The sequence below is a fragment of the Trachypithecus francoisi genome, unplaced genomic scaffold (assembly GCF_009764315.1).
Source record: "Trachypithecus francoisi isolate TF-2019V2 unplaced genomic scaffold, Tfra_2.0 Lachesis_group0, whole genome shotgun sequence".
Classification (NCBI taxonomy): domain Eukaryota; kingdom Metazoa; phylum Chordata; class Mammalia; order Primates; family Cercopithecidae; genus Trachypithecus; species Trachypithecus francoisi.
The window spans coordinates 66,439,109-66,456,009 of NW_022681453.1; the positions used below are offsets into that span (position 1 = coordinate 66,439,109).

The 16,901-nt window shown below is 41.4% G+C and overlaps 1 protein-coding gene across 5 annotated transcripts in view; it reads left to right on the plus strand.

The window, feature by feature from the left end:
* Positions 1-16,550, plus strand: part of PARP9 (poly(ADP-ribose) polymerase family member 9) — a 38,353-nt gene extending 21,803 nt beyond the window's left edge. For 4 of the 5 annotated variants that reach the window (XM_033211025.1, XM_033211023.1, XM_033211022.1 and 1 more), the window contains exons 8-11: positions 2,983-3,363; positions 7,021-7,157; positions 7,760-7,934; positions 15,732-16,550. In XM_033211025.1, the coding sequence (XP_033066916.1) occupies positions 2,983-3,363; positions 7,021-7,157; positions 7,760-7,934; positions 15,732-16,111 (1,073 nt within the window). In that variant the 3' untranslated portion in view covers positions 16,112-16,550. The remainder of the gene's footprint in view (positions 1-2,982; positions 3,364-7,020; positions 7,158-7,759; positions 7,935-15,731) is intronic. The other variant, XM_033211026.1, reaches the window with a different exon arrangement.
* Positions 16,551-16,901: the final 351 nt, after the last annotated feature.

The window sequence follows — 16,901 nt, forward strand, 5'->3', positions numbered from 1 at the left end:
ATCACGCCATTGCACTCCAGCCTGAGCAACAAGAGGGAAACTTGTCTCAAAAAAAAAACAAAAACAAAAAAGCAAACAAACAAAAAAAACTGTTTAAGAAGGCAGAGAGGTGGTACGTTATCATTAGAAATATTTAATTCAGCTGGGCACAGTGGCTCATGCCTGTAATCCTAGCACTTTGGGAGGCCAAGGCAAGCGGATCACCTGAGGTCAGGAGTTCGAGGCCAGTTTGGCCAACAAGGCGAAACCTCATCTCTACTAAAAATACAAAAAAGAATTAGCCAGGCATGGGGGCATGTGCCTGTAATCCCAACTGCTCGGGAAGCTGAGGCAGGAGAATCACTTGAACCCAGGTGGCGGAGGTTGCAGTGAGCCGAGATTGTGCCACTGCACTCCAGCTTGGGCAACAGAGGGAGACTTGGTCTCAAAAAAAATAAAAAATAGATAACTCATAGTTAAAATTCAGTGTATTTTGGTGCTGGAAGAGTTATCCTTTAGTGATCCGAACAATTTACTTATCTAGAAGAATAGTGCTCGCTTTGCCAACACATATACTAAAGTTAGAATAATAATTATTGGCTGGGTACGGTGGCTCACGCCTGTAATCCCAGCACTTTGGGAGGCCGAGGAGAGCAGATCACGAGGTCAGGAGTTTGAGACCAGCCTGACCAACATGGTGAAACCCCGTTTCTACTAAAAGTACAAGAATTAGCTGGGCGTAGTGGCAGGCACCTGTAATCCCAGCTACTCGGGAGGCTAAGGTTGCAGTGAGCTGAGATCGCGCCACTATACTCCAGCCTGGGCGACAGGGTGAGACTCTATCTCAAAAATAAATAAATAAATAAGTAATAATAATAATTATTATTATTATTGGCCAGGCATGCTGACTCATGCCCATAGTCCCAGTGCTTTGGGAGGCCAAGGTGGGTGTATTGCTTGAGGCCAGGAGGTCAAGATCAGCCTTGGCAGCATAGTGACACCCCGTCTCTAAAAAAAAAAAAAAAGAAGAAGAAGAAGTAGAAGGAGGAGGAGGAGAAGGGGAGGGGGGAGGGGGAGAGAGAGGAGAGAGGAAGAAGAAGAAAAGAAGAGGAAGAAGAAGAAGAAGGAAAAGAATTCTCTCTTGATAATAATGGATAAATGAAATATCACTATGCATTGTTTTTATTTTCTCCTAAAAAATAATATAATCTCCCAGACAGAACAAGGGTTTAAACAAAAGTATGCCTCCAATATAAAACCTGGGTTACTTCTTACTGTTGTCTAAAACCTTGACTTTTGTATTTTTTATCTTTACTCAGAGGAAGACCATCCTCCCCGTGTTACTTCTAGGTCTGTCCTTATACTTCTTTTGTAGCTCCTGTACCACACAACTGAGATCTCAGGAGAATGATGCTAATTTCCCCTGCTGTTCAGATTTTACTCACTGGAAGGCATATGCGGGAGCACTGGAGTCAGATGCCCATACCTACTAGCTTCATGGCCACCACTAACTAGTCCTATAGCCATGGGCAAGTTACTTAATGACTCTGTGAATCAGTTTCCTTGTTGGTAAGATGGGACAACTACTAGTATCTGTCTCATAAGGTTGTGAGGAATCCTGAGTAGTGGAATTACAGGTATTTCTTCCTTCCATTATATTTGATAATTTTCCAATTTTTAAATAATAAACATGTATTATTCTTAAAATCAGAGATTCATTTTTTAAAAAATAATTTTGACTCTTCAAGCTGTGTGTCTTTCAGAGATGTTCCATTTTAAAACTAGTAGCAAGAGGTTAAGGAAAATCCTATTCAGCGGGAAATAATACTTAGTTAACATCCAGGGTGAGATCACAAGGTGAACTCATCTGTGAACTGATAAATGCAACATAGCAGAGGCAAGAGATGATAAAGCTAACCCATTACAAGCTAAACTCTGTGTTCCAAAGGAGGCTGTAAACAATACAGGTAGATTTCCTTCATACCCAATGCAGCTTTCAGAGATAAGTACTTAATTGAAGCTGCTACTGCTGACAGTGGTGATAATATCACAGGGGTAAAACACTGGCCATGGTGTTTTGTTCTGTACTGTTTTATTAAAAAAAGATTTTTTTATTATACTTTAAGTTCTAGGGTACATGTGCACAACGTGCAGGTTTGTTACATATGTATACATGTGCCATGTTGGTGTGCTGCTCGTCATTTACATGAGGTATATCTCCTAATGCTATCCCTCCCCTCTACCCCCTCCCCACAATAGGACCCGGTGTGTGATGCTCCCCTTCCTGTGTCCAAGTGATCTCATTGTTCAATTCCCACCTATGAGTGAGAACATGCGGTATTTGGTTTTCTGTTCTTGCCATAGTTTGCTGAGAATGATGGTTTCTGGCTGCATCCATGTCCCTACAAAGGACACGAACTCATCCTTTTTTATGGCTGCATAGTATTCCATGGTGTATATATGCCACATTTTCTTAATCCAGTCTGTCACTGATGGACATTTGGGTTGATTCCAAGTCTTTTCCATTGTGAATAGTGCCGCAATAAACATATGTGTGCATGTGTCTTTATAGCAGCATGACTTATAATCCTATCTAGAACTAGAAATACCATTTGACCCAGCCATCCCATTTCTGCACTGTTTTAAAACCCACTAGTCAGCGGGGCACATTGGCTCATGCCTGTAATCTTGGCACTTTGGGAGGCTGAGGCGGGCAGATCACGAGGTCAGGATATCGAGACCATCCTGGCTAACAAGGTGACACCCCATCTCCATGAGCAATATAAAAAATTAGCTGGGTGTGCTGGCAGACCCCTGTAGTCCCAGCTACTCAGGAGACTGAGGCAGGAGAACGGCGTGAACCTGGGAGGTGGAGCTTGCAGTGAGCAGAGATCACACCACTGCACTCCAGCCTGGGCGACAGAGTGAGACTCCGTCTCAAAAAAAAACAAAAAAACAAAAAAACCGCTAGTCTTCCATGGTTGCTTATTATAGTCATTTCAGTCCCCCAGTCAACCAGAGAGGAGAAAAGAGAAAATGGGCTTGAAGCTAGATTTCCTGCCATCAATCTGATGGGATTCAACTTGGAAAAAATGTGGGAGGCCCTAACATGGATCCAAAGAATACTGAGTCTCCAGAACCATCACATCATTGAGAATAATCATATTCTGTACCTTGGGAGAAAGGAACATGACATTTTATCTCAGCTTCAGAAAACTTCAAGTGTCTCCATCACAGAAATTATCAAACCAGGAAGGACAGAGTTAGAGATTAAAGGAGCCCAGGCTGACCTCATTGAGGTGGTTATGAACATTGAAGATATGCTTTGTAAAGTACAGGAGGAAATGGCAAGGAAAAAGGAGCGAGGCCTTTGGAGCTTGTTAGGTGAGTAACTTTCTATTAAGTTAGAAAGTAAATTCTCCCCATTGTTCCTTCTTTTGGGTGTGAGCATGTATGTATGGATGTGGGTGAGAGACAGAAGGAGAGAGGAGGGAGCAAACATTCTGATTCTTTGTTAGATCATAAACCTTCGTGAGTTATTTTTTGCTCTCTTTTGACAATCAGGATTATTTGTGAACACACACACAAACACAATTTTATTTACTTGTAATAACCTTGATTGTCTAAGAAGCAATTACATGGACGAATTTTGGCAGTAGTAAAACTCAAGCCCAAGCCATGGGGAAAAGTATACATTTCTAATTCTTCAGATGCAGCACTCAAATGTAGATGCATTCTATCAGATTATCTTATTTCTTTTATCAAGTTTTATTATATTTATTTGTTACTGACAGCATTAGGAACCCTAAAATTACTTACCTTGAGCCCTCTCGCCAATGAAATTATACATTGGTAATGTGAGGTGCACTCAAGTATCTCCCATTCAGTGGGGCTAAACTCATCAGGATACATGTGGGAATTTGGATCTGGAGAGATCCTTTCAACAGAGCCCTAGAGCTAACTAGGAAATTATACTATTGAAAATGCCATCTCAGGGCTGGGTGTGGTGGCTCACGCCTGTAATCCCAGCACTTTGGGAGGCCGAGGTGGGCAGATCACCTGAGGTCAGGAGTTCAAGAGCAGCCTGACCAACATGGAGAAACCCTGTCTCTACTAAAGATACAAAAAAAAAATTAACCGGGCATGGTGGCCCATGCTTGTAATCCCAGCTACTTGGGAGGCTGAGGCAGGAGAATTGCTTGAACACTGGAGGCAAAGGTTGCAGTGAACTGAGATCAAGCCATTGCACTCCAGCCTGGGCAACAAAAGTGAAACTGTCTCAAAAAAAAAAAAAAGAAAGAAAGAAAGAAAAAAAGAAATGCCATCTCGGGAGACATAGATAGATACAGATTTCATTCAACTAATGCATATTGCACCCATGATGTGCCAAGCATTGTGCTAGGTGCAAGGACTACAGCAATAAACAAGATGGACATTGTTCCTGCTCAAAGTCTAATGGGGAACCTTGATGAGCACACAGGTTAGTGATGATAGAGGAGAGCGAAAGCACTGCGGAGAGGCACCTAACCCAGACTTGGGAAGTCATGGGAGGGCTTATCACAGGTGTCATAAATGGAGAACTGGATAATAGGTAGAAGTTAGTTAGGCAAAGAAAGAAAACGTCAAGAAATAAGATTGTCGCAAGGCCTGAATTATGTAAGACCTTATAAATCACGTGAAAGAGTTCAGAGGGTTTCTTGAAACAAATAGGGAACCTTAAAGAATTTTAAGCAAAATTAAGATCAGACTTGTGTTTTTAGAAAGATCACTGGTTATAATGTGGAGAATGGATTTAGTAAGAGGTGCAAAAATTCAGAGGCAAAATTTCAAAGGACACCTTATTTTCACCATGTGTTTGTAAAAATAATGCAGGAATAAATGGTTACAGTGAGTGAGAGTTCCCCATAAATGTTGTATCCACATTCCACAGAAAACACAGTGGCAAAAAAAAAAAAAAAGATAAAAACAATACACAAGCATAAGAACCAAGATTATGATTTTTACTTAGTTTTTGAAACAGTGAATGTAGGTATTGAAACTGACACCAGTGTCAGATTAGGGGAACAGGATACAAAGAAACATGAATCTCCTGTAAAACTTGTGGCATTATTTTGTTAGTGTGTGTGTGTGTGTGTGTGTGTGTATGTGGCATTGCTTTAAATTAACTGAAATCATAAGGTGGGCTAATTCTTCCAGCTATTGACAATTTTGAGTCATGTAAGTCCCTTGTTCTGCCGCAAGATGGCACTTTTGGTAGTTGATGACTAAACATATTACTCCACAGAAGCCTTAGAGGTTCAGGAAAACCTACCCTGTCTTAATCAGATTAAGATCTCAATTAACAAAATGGATAATTTTGAGATGAGTTATCATTATAAGGAATATCAAATATCCATCAGAACAATAATTTTACTTTTTAAATCAAAGTTAGGCATCACCTCTCTTGTATGCCACTCTTTTAATCCTTCCTGGTAGGCGTTCCCAATGGCAGAAGTTTGTGATCTTTGGGTCCCCAGTGCCCAGTCCAGTGCCTGGCATATAGAAGGAGCTTGGCAAATGTTTGTTGAACTCAAGGAAACTGAACTCTAATATTACACCTTATAAATATGAGCTATTGCTCTCCAAAGTTAATTTACAGTCTTCTGTTGAAGTTTCTGGTCTTTGCAGCTCCTCTGCTATGCAGTTTTGTCCCTCCCACTTTCTCAGATTTACAACTTGGCTTTCTAGTGAGTTTCTCTCAATTTGTCACCTGCTTTTTGTGGTTAAATTGAGCCCATTCAATTAGATAATGAACCAGGGATTAGGTCATTTTAGTATACTTGGTCTTAAGTCAAATTAAAAATAAATCAAAGAGAAAACAAGTCTTTTTTGGTTTTCGTTTGTCCACCTGTATATTTAGTCCAGTAAGGAGCTCCTTTGGACAAAAACAGGTTGCCTTTTGACAAAAAGGATGGGAGGAAAAAAAGGAAGGAGGGAGGGAGGGAGGGAGGAGGAAGGAAGGAAGGAAGGAAGGAAGGAAGCGGAGGGAGGGAGGAAAATAGGAGGAGGAGAAAAGAGGAAGGGAGGAAAAACAAGACACCATAGACTCTTAATCTTCAAATTTTGCTCTTCTTCATTGGGTGGTATATGAGTGATGCATATTCCAAGTATTTTGCCTTGTCACTTACAAAAAGCATTGGTGAAAGCCAAGTTTGTAATCTTAGCTATTTACTTACTAGGTGTGTGCTATGGGGCAAGTTACTTATTTGAACTTCAATTTCTTTATTTGTAAAATGGTGTTATTTCATGGTGGTGCCATAATGGTCAAATAAGGAAGGAAACTGAAAATTTTGAAGTGTTTTACAAATGTCATGTCATTTCTTATCATTCCTTACTTAATTTTTTTTTTTTTGAGACGGAATCTCACTTTGTCACCCAGGCTGGAGTGCAGTGGCGCCATCTCGGCTCACTGCAAGCTCCGCCTCCCGGGTTCACACCATTCTCCTGCCTCAGCCTCCGAGTAGCTGGGACTACAGGCACGCACCACCATGCCTGGCTAATTTTTTGTATTTTTAGTAGAGACGGGGTTTCACCGTGTTAGCCACGATGGTCTCGATCTCCTGACCTTGTGATCCGCCCGCCTCGGCCTCCCAAAATGCTGGGATTACAGGCATGAGCCACCGTGCCCGGCCAATATTTTCTAATGCCTGTCTCTTTTTGCTGATAGGCATTGGGGCTAGAAATAAAAATATTCCCTATGAGCAACACAATTATTTCTCATTATTACAGCATTGATTGTGGAGAAGCAAGTATATATTATGCTCCTTTTACTCACATCCCCTTAGCCTCATGGTTCAAATCATCCAAAGACAAATTTATTACCCCTTTATTTTATCCTGACTGCTCATAGTATTATAGCTCTCCTTGCATGTCCTAAATGCATGAGGCACACAATTTAAACTGACTAATCCCTTCCTCTAAATTTCGAGAATTTGTTTCATTAAATTTCCTTTTTCCTCTCTCAGAGCATCGAAACAAAGTTTTTGTGTTACTCATTTTTAGGACAGTGGACTAATCAGCAACAAAAAACTCAAGACAAAATGAAAGAAAACATATTTCTGAAATGTCCTGCGCCTCTAACTCAAGAGCTTGAAGATGAAAAGAAGCAGTTTGAAAAATGTGGTTTGCAGGTTATAAAGGTATACCTAACAAAGAGGAGGATTTGGCTCATTTTGTTATTAATTAACTTGCTTCTGTAGCTCAAGGAAAAGCTCACCTGCTGATGATTCTGAGCTGGCCGCTCATGGACTTGGAATCCTAGGTCAGTAAGACTGAGAAGAGAGCAAGGCAGGGCAGGCACGAGGGATATAGTTGGAATCGGGAGGTAGAAATGACGTCAGGACACACAGAAGCAAAGATTCCAGATCCAGGAAGCCCGTCTTTGAGCAAAATAAAAGAAGTGGAATAGCATTTATCACACTGTGTTATAATTGTTTATCTATTTTTCTATCTCACTAAACTATGAGCTTAAGAGTGCAGACATTATGTCTAAATCAGTGAATTTTTGTTAAAGAAATTTATTAGAGAAGGGGCAGGGAATTTTGAAGAGACAGAATCAAAATAGGAGAGAATTAGAGGGAGGAGATACTCTTTTGCAACTTTATATAAAAAGTGAATTGCATGCAAAGTAATATTATGCACATAAGCTCCTTTATTTTTGAAGCAGTATAACAGGCAATTTAAAGAGCTTTGCAGCTCTTTTTCTAGCCTCTTTTTCAGTCTTTCTTTTCTATGATTCTAGGTGGAGAAGATAGAAAATAAGGTTCTTATGGCTGCCTTTCAAAGAAAGAAGGAAATGATGGAAAGAAAACTGCCCAGGCAATCAGTGAGCCACAGGCTGTTTCAGCAAGTCCCATACCAGTTCTGCAATGTGGTATGCAGAGTTGGCTTTCAAAGAATGTACTCGGTGCCTTGCGGTAGGTGTCAATGCCTCATCATTAGGGCTACTCTGTGGGATTAGGTGAGCTGACATCAGTAGATGCTTCCACTAATAGCATTTGTTGTTGTGGGGAAGGGATCATTTGTGACCGTGATTTAGAGGTCACGAATAATGACCCAGGTCACGAAGTATTCTGCAAAGAGTGGTACTTTTTACTTTTCCTTTGTATCTTTTGTTGTTGATGCATTTTACATTGATGAAAAGTGTGAGCAGTAAGAACTACAATTCACTGTTTTTCTCCTTTATGTGTTTCTGTGTCCTATCTGCAGAGAGCACGTTGAGGTCTTTTTTTTTTTTTTTTTTTTGCCTTATCTCAACAAAATTATTACCAACAGCACTGAACCATCCTCATCCCTTAATTAAAAGCGCGTTTTCCTAAATTTAAGAAAGTTGGTCTTTTCTCTTTCATCCCTTTATTTCCTATAGCCTGCTGGTGGATGAATTAGGTATCATTTGGCAGGTGCGGTGCATAGCATCTTAAGATCCTCTTCAGTCATAGGAGTTCTATGTGTAACTCCCATGTCTGTTTTCAGATGCACAAAAACATTGCATATATAATTCCTATATTGCCCCCTCTACTCCTCAGTCACTAATGAAGATTTCTAGCTTTAGGTCTCTCCAAAGGAGGAAAAGAAGTTTAGTAATAATTATGGAGAGGTACTTAGCAGGGTGGCTTGATTTTGCTTGGTCCGTTAAATATACGGCTCTTGATCTTTAGCTTTCAAAATACGTAGCATGATCCTTGCTGAGGAGTCAATTCCAATAGTCTTGGTTTCTAGGATGCAAAGGCTGTAGAAATCATCTTTTCTTTGTTCTGGAGAGAACATAGGCAAAACCTGGGGTAAATATTGAACATAGACAATTACTGGGGATGAAAATAGAGAAATGAATCCCCACCAAGAAGCCTTTTGGGGCAACCAGGAAAGTGACAATCAGTATAGTCCCTTCATTAGCAAAGTCTCAAAAAATCTACAACTTCCATTTGCTCCTAAAGCTGGCTTCTCTGCAATCCCCACCCACTACTTCTGCTTAAATTACTTTCATTAAGATCATCGCTGTGCTCCTATTTTCCAAATCTAGTGAGTATTCTCTTTTCAGTCCTGTGGCAGACCCTGCTACTTGTCTACTCAACATCTATACACATCTTTCTTACCAAAACATCTAAGACCCCCACTATCTTCCCAAGGAATATGGTCCCAAGGTCTTAGCCAGACTCATCATCAGTTCAAGTTCAGGCAGTTCTCTATTTATTTTTCTGAGACAGAGTCTTGCTCTGTCATTCAGGCTGGAGTACAGTAGCATGATCTTGGCTCACTGCAGCCTCCGCCTCTGAGATTCAAACGGTTCTCCTGCCTCAGCCTCCCACAGGTGTGCGCCACCACACGCAGTTAATTTTTGTATTTTTTTAGTAGAGACGAGGTTTCATCATGTTGGCCAGGCTGATCTCGAGCTCCTGACCTCGTGATCCGCCCACTTCAGCCTCCCAAAGTGTTGGGATTACAGGTGTGAGCCACCGCGCCCAGTAGGCAGTTCTGTCTTAAAGCTTAAAGGCAAGATACTGCCCCCAACTTACCCATTATATAGTGATACGAAAAGGAGCAGGAAAACTGCAATGAAAACTCTCATGTTGGAAGGGAAGAAGCAAAACACACAACAGCCACTGGCTCACACCACTTATCTACATGCTGCTGATCAGGTATAGGGAGGACTCTCTATTCCATGTTGTAAAACCTTTATTTTGCACTCTGGGAAAATCTTCCTTATATATTGTGGCCCTTGGCTATTTCCAGGTTCATTGCCTATCAGGGAGCCATTGATTGTCTCACAGGCTGGAATGTGCTCAGACTGTTGTAACCAGGCTTGTGGTTTCTTCAGCAATATAGTTGCTTTAAAAATTAAGTGGGCATGAGGCCTAATTTCTTCTGGTTAAGTTAATGTCTTTATAACCTAACCACAGATCTTGTCTCCATATAGTCTTTCAACTCAAGATTTTGGTCTCTTACCTGCTGTCTGTGTGCTCTTCCCTTCTCCCTAACTCTTAGTTTAACAGCCACTGCCTTGAGGCAATTCAGACATGACCCATAATGTGACCTGCACCAATTGACTCATCTCTGTAGGCTGGTGAGAACCCTTAACAGAAGGTGCCAGATAAGCCCAGGAGATACCAGTCTTGCTACCACTGAAGCTGTTGTTATTTGGAGTACAAAAGCTCTTAGCTTTTTCAGCCCTGCAATGTTCCAAATTATAGGACTCTCAGTCAATTTAGATGGCCACCCACAGGCAAAGGAGAGGGAACTTCTGTTAACAAAGCTTTATTTTCTTTTTTCTATTTATGTTTGTACTCCAGCCAGTTCTGAATAAATCTCTTGCTTGTAGGACTTGGTTGAGTACAGCAAGAAGGCATCTACACATGCATTTTCTTATTGGGTTGATTCATTTGTTCCACAGGTATTTATTAAGCACATTCTATGAATCAGGCCCTGTGCTAGGGGTACTAGAAATAGTGCATGAATAACCATAGAGTTCTTGCCCTTACAATTTATAATCTCATGAGTTCATCTGTTGCCCCTTTATCTTCTCTCTTTTTCTTCTACAATGTCCCCCTTGGTGATGGCACCTATTCCGATGGCCTCAACTCCTACCTCAATGATGATGACTTAGGAATCTCCAACTCTTGGCCGGGCGCGGTGGCTCAAGCCTGTAATCCCAGCACTTTGGGAGGCCGAGACGGGTGGATCACGAGGTCAGGAGATCGAGACCATCCTGGCTAACACGGTGAAACCCCGTCTCTACTAAAAAATACAAAAAAAATTAGCCGGGCGAGATGGCGGGCGCCTGTAGTCCCAGCTACTCGGGAGGCTGAGGCAGGAGAATGGCGTAAACCCGGGAGGCGGAGCTTGCAGTGAGCCGAGATCGCGCCACTGCACTCCAGCCTGGGCTACAGAGCGAGACTCCGTCTCAAAAAAAAAAAAAAAAGGAATCTCCAACTCTTAACTCCCTACCTCTCTCCTGACCTGCAGGTTCATATATCTGACTCTGTTTTTGACATCTTTACCCAGATGTCCCATAGGTATCTCAAGTTGATCTATTTTCTTGGCCATGATTTTCCCTAAGAAACATGCCCCTTGTTTGCTGATTCTCCCTAACCTGGTTAATATCATCACCATCTACCTACCAGGTTTCCTAAGCCTGAAACATTATCATCCTCTATTCCTCCTTTTCCCTCACCTTTATATCCAGGCATTCACCCAGTCCTAGTGATTCAATCTCATGAAGATCTGAGCTCAGTTTCACCTCTCTATTCCTACTGCCTTAGTTCATCTTCCTTTAGTCCTAGACTATTACGAGGTCCTCTCCTTGCCACAAAACACACCCCTGCCTAATCTATCCTTTACCACCAGAATTATCACACTAAAAATTACATTCTTGCTTAATATCTGCATTCCCAGTTGCCTATGAGATAAAAGCCCAAACTCCTTAGCAGAGAATATAAGGCCCTAGCTCCCACATCATTTCAGCAGTCATCACCTACTATGTTCCTCAAGACTGCAGCCATAACTTTTTAGAGTTCCCTAAACATGCTGTATACTTCATGCCTCTCTCCTGTTGTCTGTGGAATGACTTCCCTCCTTGCCCTTTTTAGTACTACAAACCCCTATTCCTTCTTCAAGACATAGTACAAATGGCATCTCCTGGTTGGCATCTTTCCTGCAGGCCTGCAGGCCTAGTAAGTATCTTCCTCCTCTGTGCTCCTGCATACCTCCATTCCTTTGTTATGACATCTATAACTTTAATTAGTACTAAAATCTATTGTCCTATGAAACTCAGGCATAGAACTCATTTCCTTTATGGCTCTATAATGGAACTTTACCCAACTGTCCTGTTCCCCATGTCCACAGATGTGGAAAATTTGAATCTTGACAGTTCAAGGTGAACTCAGTCATTTTCAGAGTTTTCATAGTCCCTTCAAGATTGAAACTCAGTTCCTGCAATGTTTGCCCCTTTTCTCCTCTTTTCTCTATGCTGGGAGAGGCAATGTGAGGAGGGTTGTCTGGCTTATGGCTCCCATTGTCCTCTGCTTGATAAACCACCTGAGCTTTAGTCATTAGCACTCTCCTGTGCCTTTTACACTCAGTGTCTGCACAGGCCACTCTATGTCTTTTCCATGCTGAAGAAATTCCTTTCCAGGCCATGTCTGTGTTCCTCCTGCCACACAGGAAATTTTTGAGTATGTTCATCCTCCAAGCTGAGTGCAGGGTCTTGGGTAGTGGTCCTCACCTGCTCCAGAGACTTCTCCAGCCATTGCTACTCTCCACTCAGGTGATGAGGCTGGATGAGGGACTGCACCCACCAGAGTCAGGCCAGGGTCTGTCTGCTCTGTGAGTCCCTCCAATTGTTCTTATTCTGAGACTTCCATTGTTCTGCCCCCTCTTGACTCCCAGGGCTCTCAAGGGAGTGGGGGTAGTAAAGGGAGCCCTTTCCCAAGCTCCCCCAAGAGCTCTAGTCATATCACCTCTGATACTTCTCTTCCCACCAGCTGGAAGAAAGAACTTTCATTTGTCTTGAAATGAGAAAAATGTTCTTAGAATATGTTGTATTACTGTCTGCTCTGTCATTTATGGTAAAAAATTCCATGCTCTGAATCCTTCTGGTTTTTAGCTTTTGGTTCAAAAAGCCCTCTTCCTCTCAGAAAAGCTAACTCTGAAAGCCAGAATTTCAAGACTATATGCTCTTCTGTGAATATAATTATATATTATATATAATATAGTACATTATAATGTACTATATAATATAAATAATGTACTATATTATATATTATATAGTACATTATATATAATATATGTTATATATAATTTACATATATAAAATTATATATTATATTATATAGTATATATAATATTATATTATAATTATATGGTGTTTCACCATGTTGGCCAGGCTGGTCTGGAACTCCTGACCCCGGGATCTGCCTGCCTCGGCCTCCTGAAGTGCTGGAATTACAGATGTGAGCCACTGCACCCAGCAGGCAGTTCTCAAAAAACTATACATATATTTACATATAGACTTTGTTTTCAACTTTATCTTTTTCATCCTTAATAAGAAGTAGCAAGGACTCAATAGGTGGAAGAACAAAGAGCAAGAAGAAACTCCTGGGAAAGAAAATCTTTGATTTTTATCTCAAAATATTACCTTGCCACATAAATTGTACTATATTTAATCTGTTTACATGCAGAGACTTCCCTTTGTGAAATACTGAGAATAGGGATCATGTCTTACTCACTTTTAAATTTCCAGAGCTGCACTGTTCAATACGGTAGCCGCTAGCTACCGTATTGAGCTATGTATGTAGCTATTGAGCACTTGAAATGTGTCTGGTCTAAATTGAAAGATGCTGTAAGTATAAAATACACACCGGATTTCAAAGACCTCCTACAAAAGAATGTAAAATATCTAATACTTTTAAAAATATAGATTACATGTTAAAATAACATCTTAAATGGCTTAAATAAAAATGTGAATTTCACCCTTTTTTTGACGGTTTTAAAATGTGGCTACTAGAATAGCTGGGACTCCAGGTGAGTGCCACAATACCTGACTAATTTTTTTTATTTTTGGTAGAGATTAGGTCTCACTGTGTTGCCCAGGTAGGTCTCAAACTCCTGACCTCCACCAATCCTTCTGCCTTGGCCTCCCAAAGTGCTGGGATAACAGACATGAGCCACTCAGCCTGCAAGTTTTAAATGACATGCGTGACTCGTAGTATGTTTCTATTGTTCAGTGCTGCTCTTGAGCCTAAAAGTGTTTGGTTAATTCCCACTTAAAGAAAGAGAGGGAGGAAATGAAAGGAAAAAAGGAAAGGAAGGAAGGATAATATGGCATCAAAGAAGGTATAATTTTTTTTTCCCTCTAAGTGAGGTCAGAAAGGGCATTGAACAGGGATTCCTTTGAGGTCCAGAATTTGGCCCTCAGCCTCCCGAGTGTTTTTAATACTCCAAAGAAGAGGCCGGGCGCGGTGGCTCAAGCCTGTAATCCCAGCACTTTGGGAGGCCGAGACGGGCGGATCACGAGGTCAGGAGATCGAGACCATCCTGGCTAACACAGTGAAACCCCGTCTCTACTAAAAACTACAAAAAACTAGCCAGGTGACGTGGCGGCGCCTGTAGTCCCAGCTACCCGGGAGGCTGAGACAGGAGAATGGCGTGAACCCGGGAGGCGGAGCTTGCAGTGAGCTGAGATCGGGCCACAGCACTCCGGCCTGGGTGACAGAGCGAGACTCCGTCTCAAAAAAAAAAAAAAAAAAAAAAAAAAAAAAAAAATACTCCAAAGAAGATAATACAGATCACAGGCAATGTGTCAGAATGAAGAGTACTCATTTCTAGTGGTCGGAATAGGGCATTTCTTCCTTAATATCACAGTCCCCAGAGTGCCTGATGGGTGGAAAGTTGCCTGGTGAGCATGGACCTAGATAACATGCTTGGAGATTCTTCATGAGGTATTGTGCCAACCCATGGAGAGTACACAGTACCCTCCTGGTGACTAGAATGCCTCTGTCCTTCCAAATCCGGGAGTGCTTTTCCTAAACAATGAAGTATGCACACTAATATTTTATATACTCCACATTCCCCTTGACATATTTTTCCTCTTTTTTTTTGAGACAGGGTCTTGCTTTTTTTTGTCACCCAGGTTGGAGGGCAGTGGCACAGTCACAGCTCACTGCAGCCTCAACCTCCTGAGTTCAATCAGTCCTCCCACCTCAGCCTCCTGAGTAGCTACAATTATAGGTATGCACCACCATGCCTGGTTACTTTTTGTATTTTTTGTAGAGATGGGGTTTTGCCATGTTGCCCACGCTGGGCTCACGCGATCCACCCACTTTGACCTCCCAAAGTGTTGGGATTACAGGTGTGTGCCACCAGTCCCAGGTGACATATTTTTCTTGTAATGCTGTTCATGAGGTTAGGAGGCACTCTGTCTTCTCTTATTAGATGCTATTTTCAAACCATCTTCTTGAGAGTTCTGGAAATATCCCTATTTGTAGCATGTAGAAGTCAGACAGTGTTCTAAGGGAAACAGAACCTTCTTTTGTTATGCTCTCTCAGCTACTTAGTTGATAATACTGACTTGAATCTAAGTTCTTTGAATCTCAGATCTTTGTCTTTTACATGGAGTTACTACCCAAATCACAGATAATTTAATCTAATCAATGTGCAATACTTTGAAAATCATTAACTTCTTTATGAACACTAATGTTTGTTTGTTTGTTTTGCTTTTGTTTTTGTTTTTGAGACAGAGTTTCACTCTATTGCCCAGGTTGGAGTGCAGTGGTGCGATCTTGGCTCACTGCAACCTCTGACTCCTGGGTTCAAGTGATTCTCCTGCCTCAGCCTCCTGAGTAGCTGGGATTACAGGTGCCTGCCACCACGCCCAGCTCAATTTTTGTGTTTTTAGTAGGGACAGGGTATCATCATGTTGGCCAGGCTTCTGACCTCAGGTGATCCACCCGCCTCAGCCTCCCAAAGTGCAGGGATTACAGGAGTGAGCCACCGCACCCGGCCCTAATGGCATATTTGGATGCAAGTTATTATTATGTTGATGGTGTCAGTGATAATTTGTTTCAAGGAACAATTTTTAGTGCCTTTGCTATAGACACAGGAACTCAGAACCAGGAGGAAGTGATTATTTGGAGGACTAGAGAGAGAATAGATATTAGTACCCAAATCAGTAATATCATTTACCAGATTATAATACCTTTCTATTTTTTTTTCTTTATCAGACCCAAAATACGGAGCTGGCATATACTTCACCAAGAACGTCAAAAACCTGGCAGAGAAGGCCAAGAAAATCTCTGCTGCAGATAAGCTGATCTATGTGTTCGAGGCTGAAGTACTCACAGGCTCCTTTTGCCAGGGACATCCGTTAAATATTGTTCCCCCACCACTGAGTCCTGGAGCTGTAGATGGTTATGACAGTGTGGTTGACAATGTCTCCAGCCCTGAAACCTTTGTTATTTTTAGTGGTATGCAGGCTATACCTCAGTATTTGTGGATATGCACCCAGGATTATGTACAGTCACAAGATGACTCGTTAGGACCAATGAGACCCTTTGCACAGCATCCTTGGAGGGGATTAACAAGTGGCAGCCCCGTTGATTAATTTCTACATCATTTTAACAGCTGGTATGCCCTTACCTGGGTGAACTAACCAAATAATGACCATCGATGGCTCAGAGAGTGGCTTGAATATATCCCATGGGTTATCTGCATGGACTGACTGGGTTATTGAAAGGCCTAGCCACATACTGGCATCTTAGTGCCTTTATCTGTCTTTATGTCTTGGGGTTGGGGTAGGTAGATACCAAATGAAAAACTTTCAGGACCTTCCTTCCTCTTGAAGTTGTTCTTTAATCTCCTTTACTAGAGGAGATAAATATTTTGCATACAATGAAGAAACTTTTCTAGTATATAACCCAGGCCTTTTATTTTCTAAGATGATGACAGTATAAGAATATTAGGAAAACAGCATGATTTTAGATTTTCCAGAGAATATTATAAAGTGTTTTAGATATGAAAATAAATCATCTTTGTCTGATTAACTGGCTCTGAAAAATTATGTGTAAAATGAAACAATTTGAAGTGGAAGGACATAAAAAAGCTGATACTCTGTTTGGATTCAGCTATATCAAGTAATGCCACTCAAACACCATGAGGACATATTATCAATGCACCAAATATATATTGACCACCAGATGCATTTCAGCCACTTTGTGGGTCCTGGGATATGATGTCGGACAAGACAAATGTCTTCACAAACCTTTTAGCCTGAATAATCAAAAAGGCAACCATGGACAACTTAACAAGTGTGATTAGATATAACAAAAACAGAAGTACAGACTCTGTGGAAAAATTTAAAAGGGAGAGGGATAGATTAATCAGGGGCTTGGGGC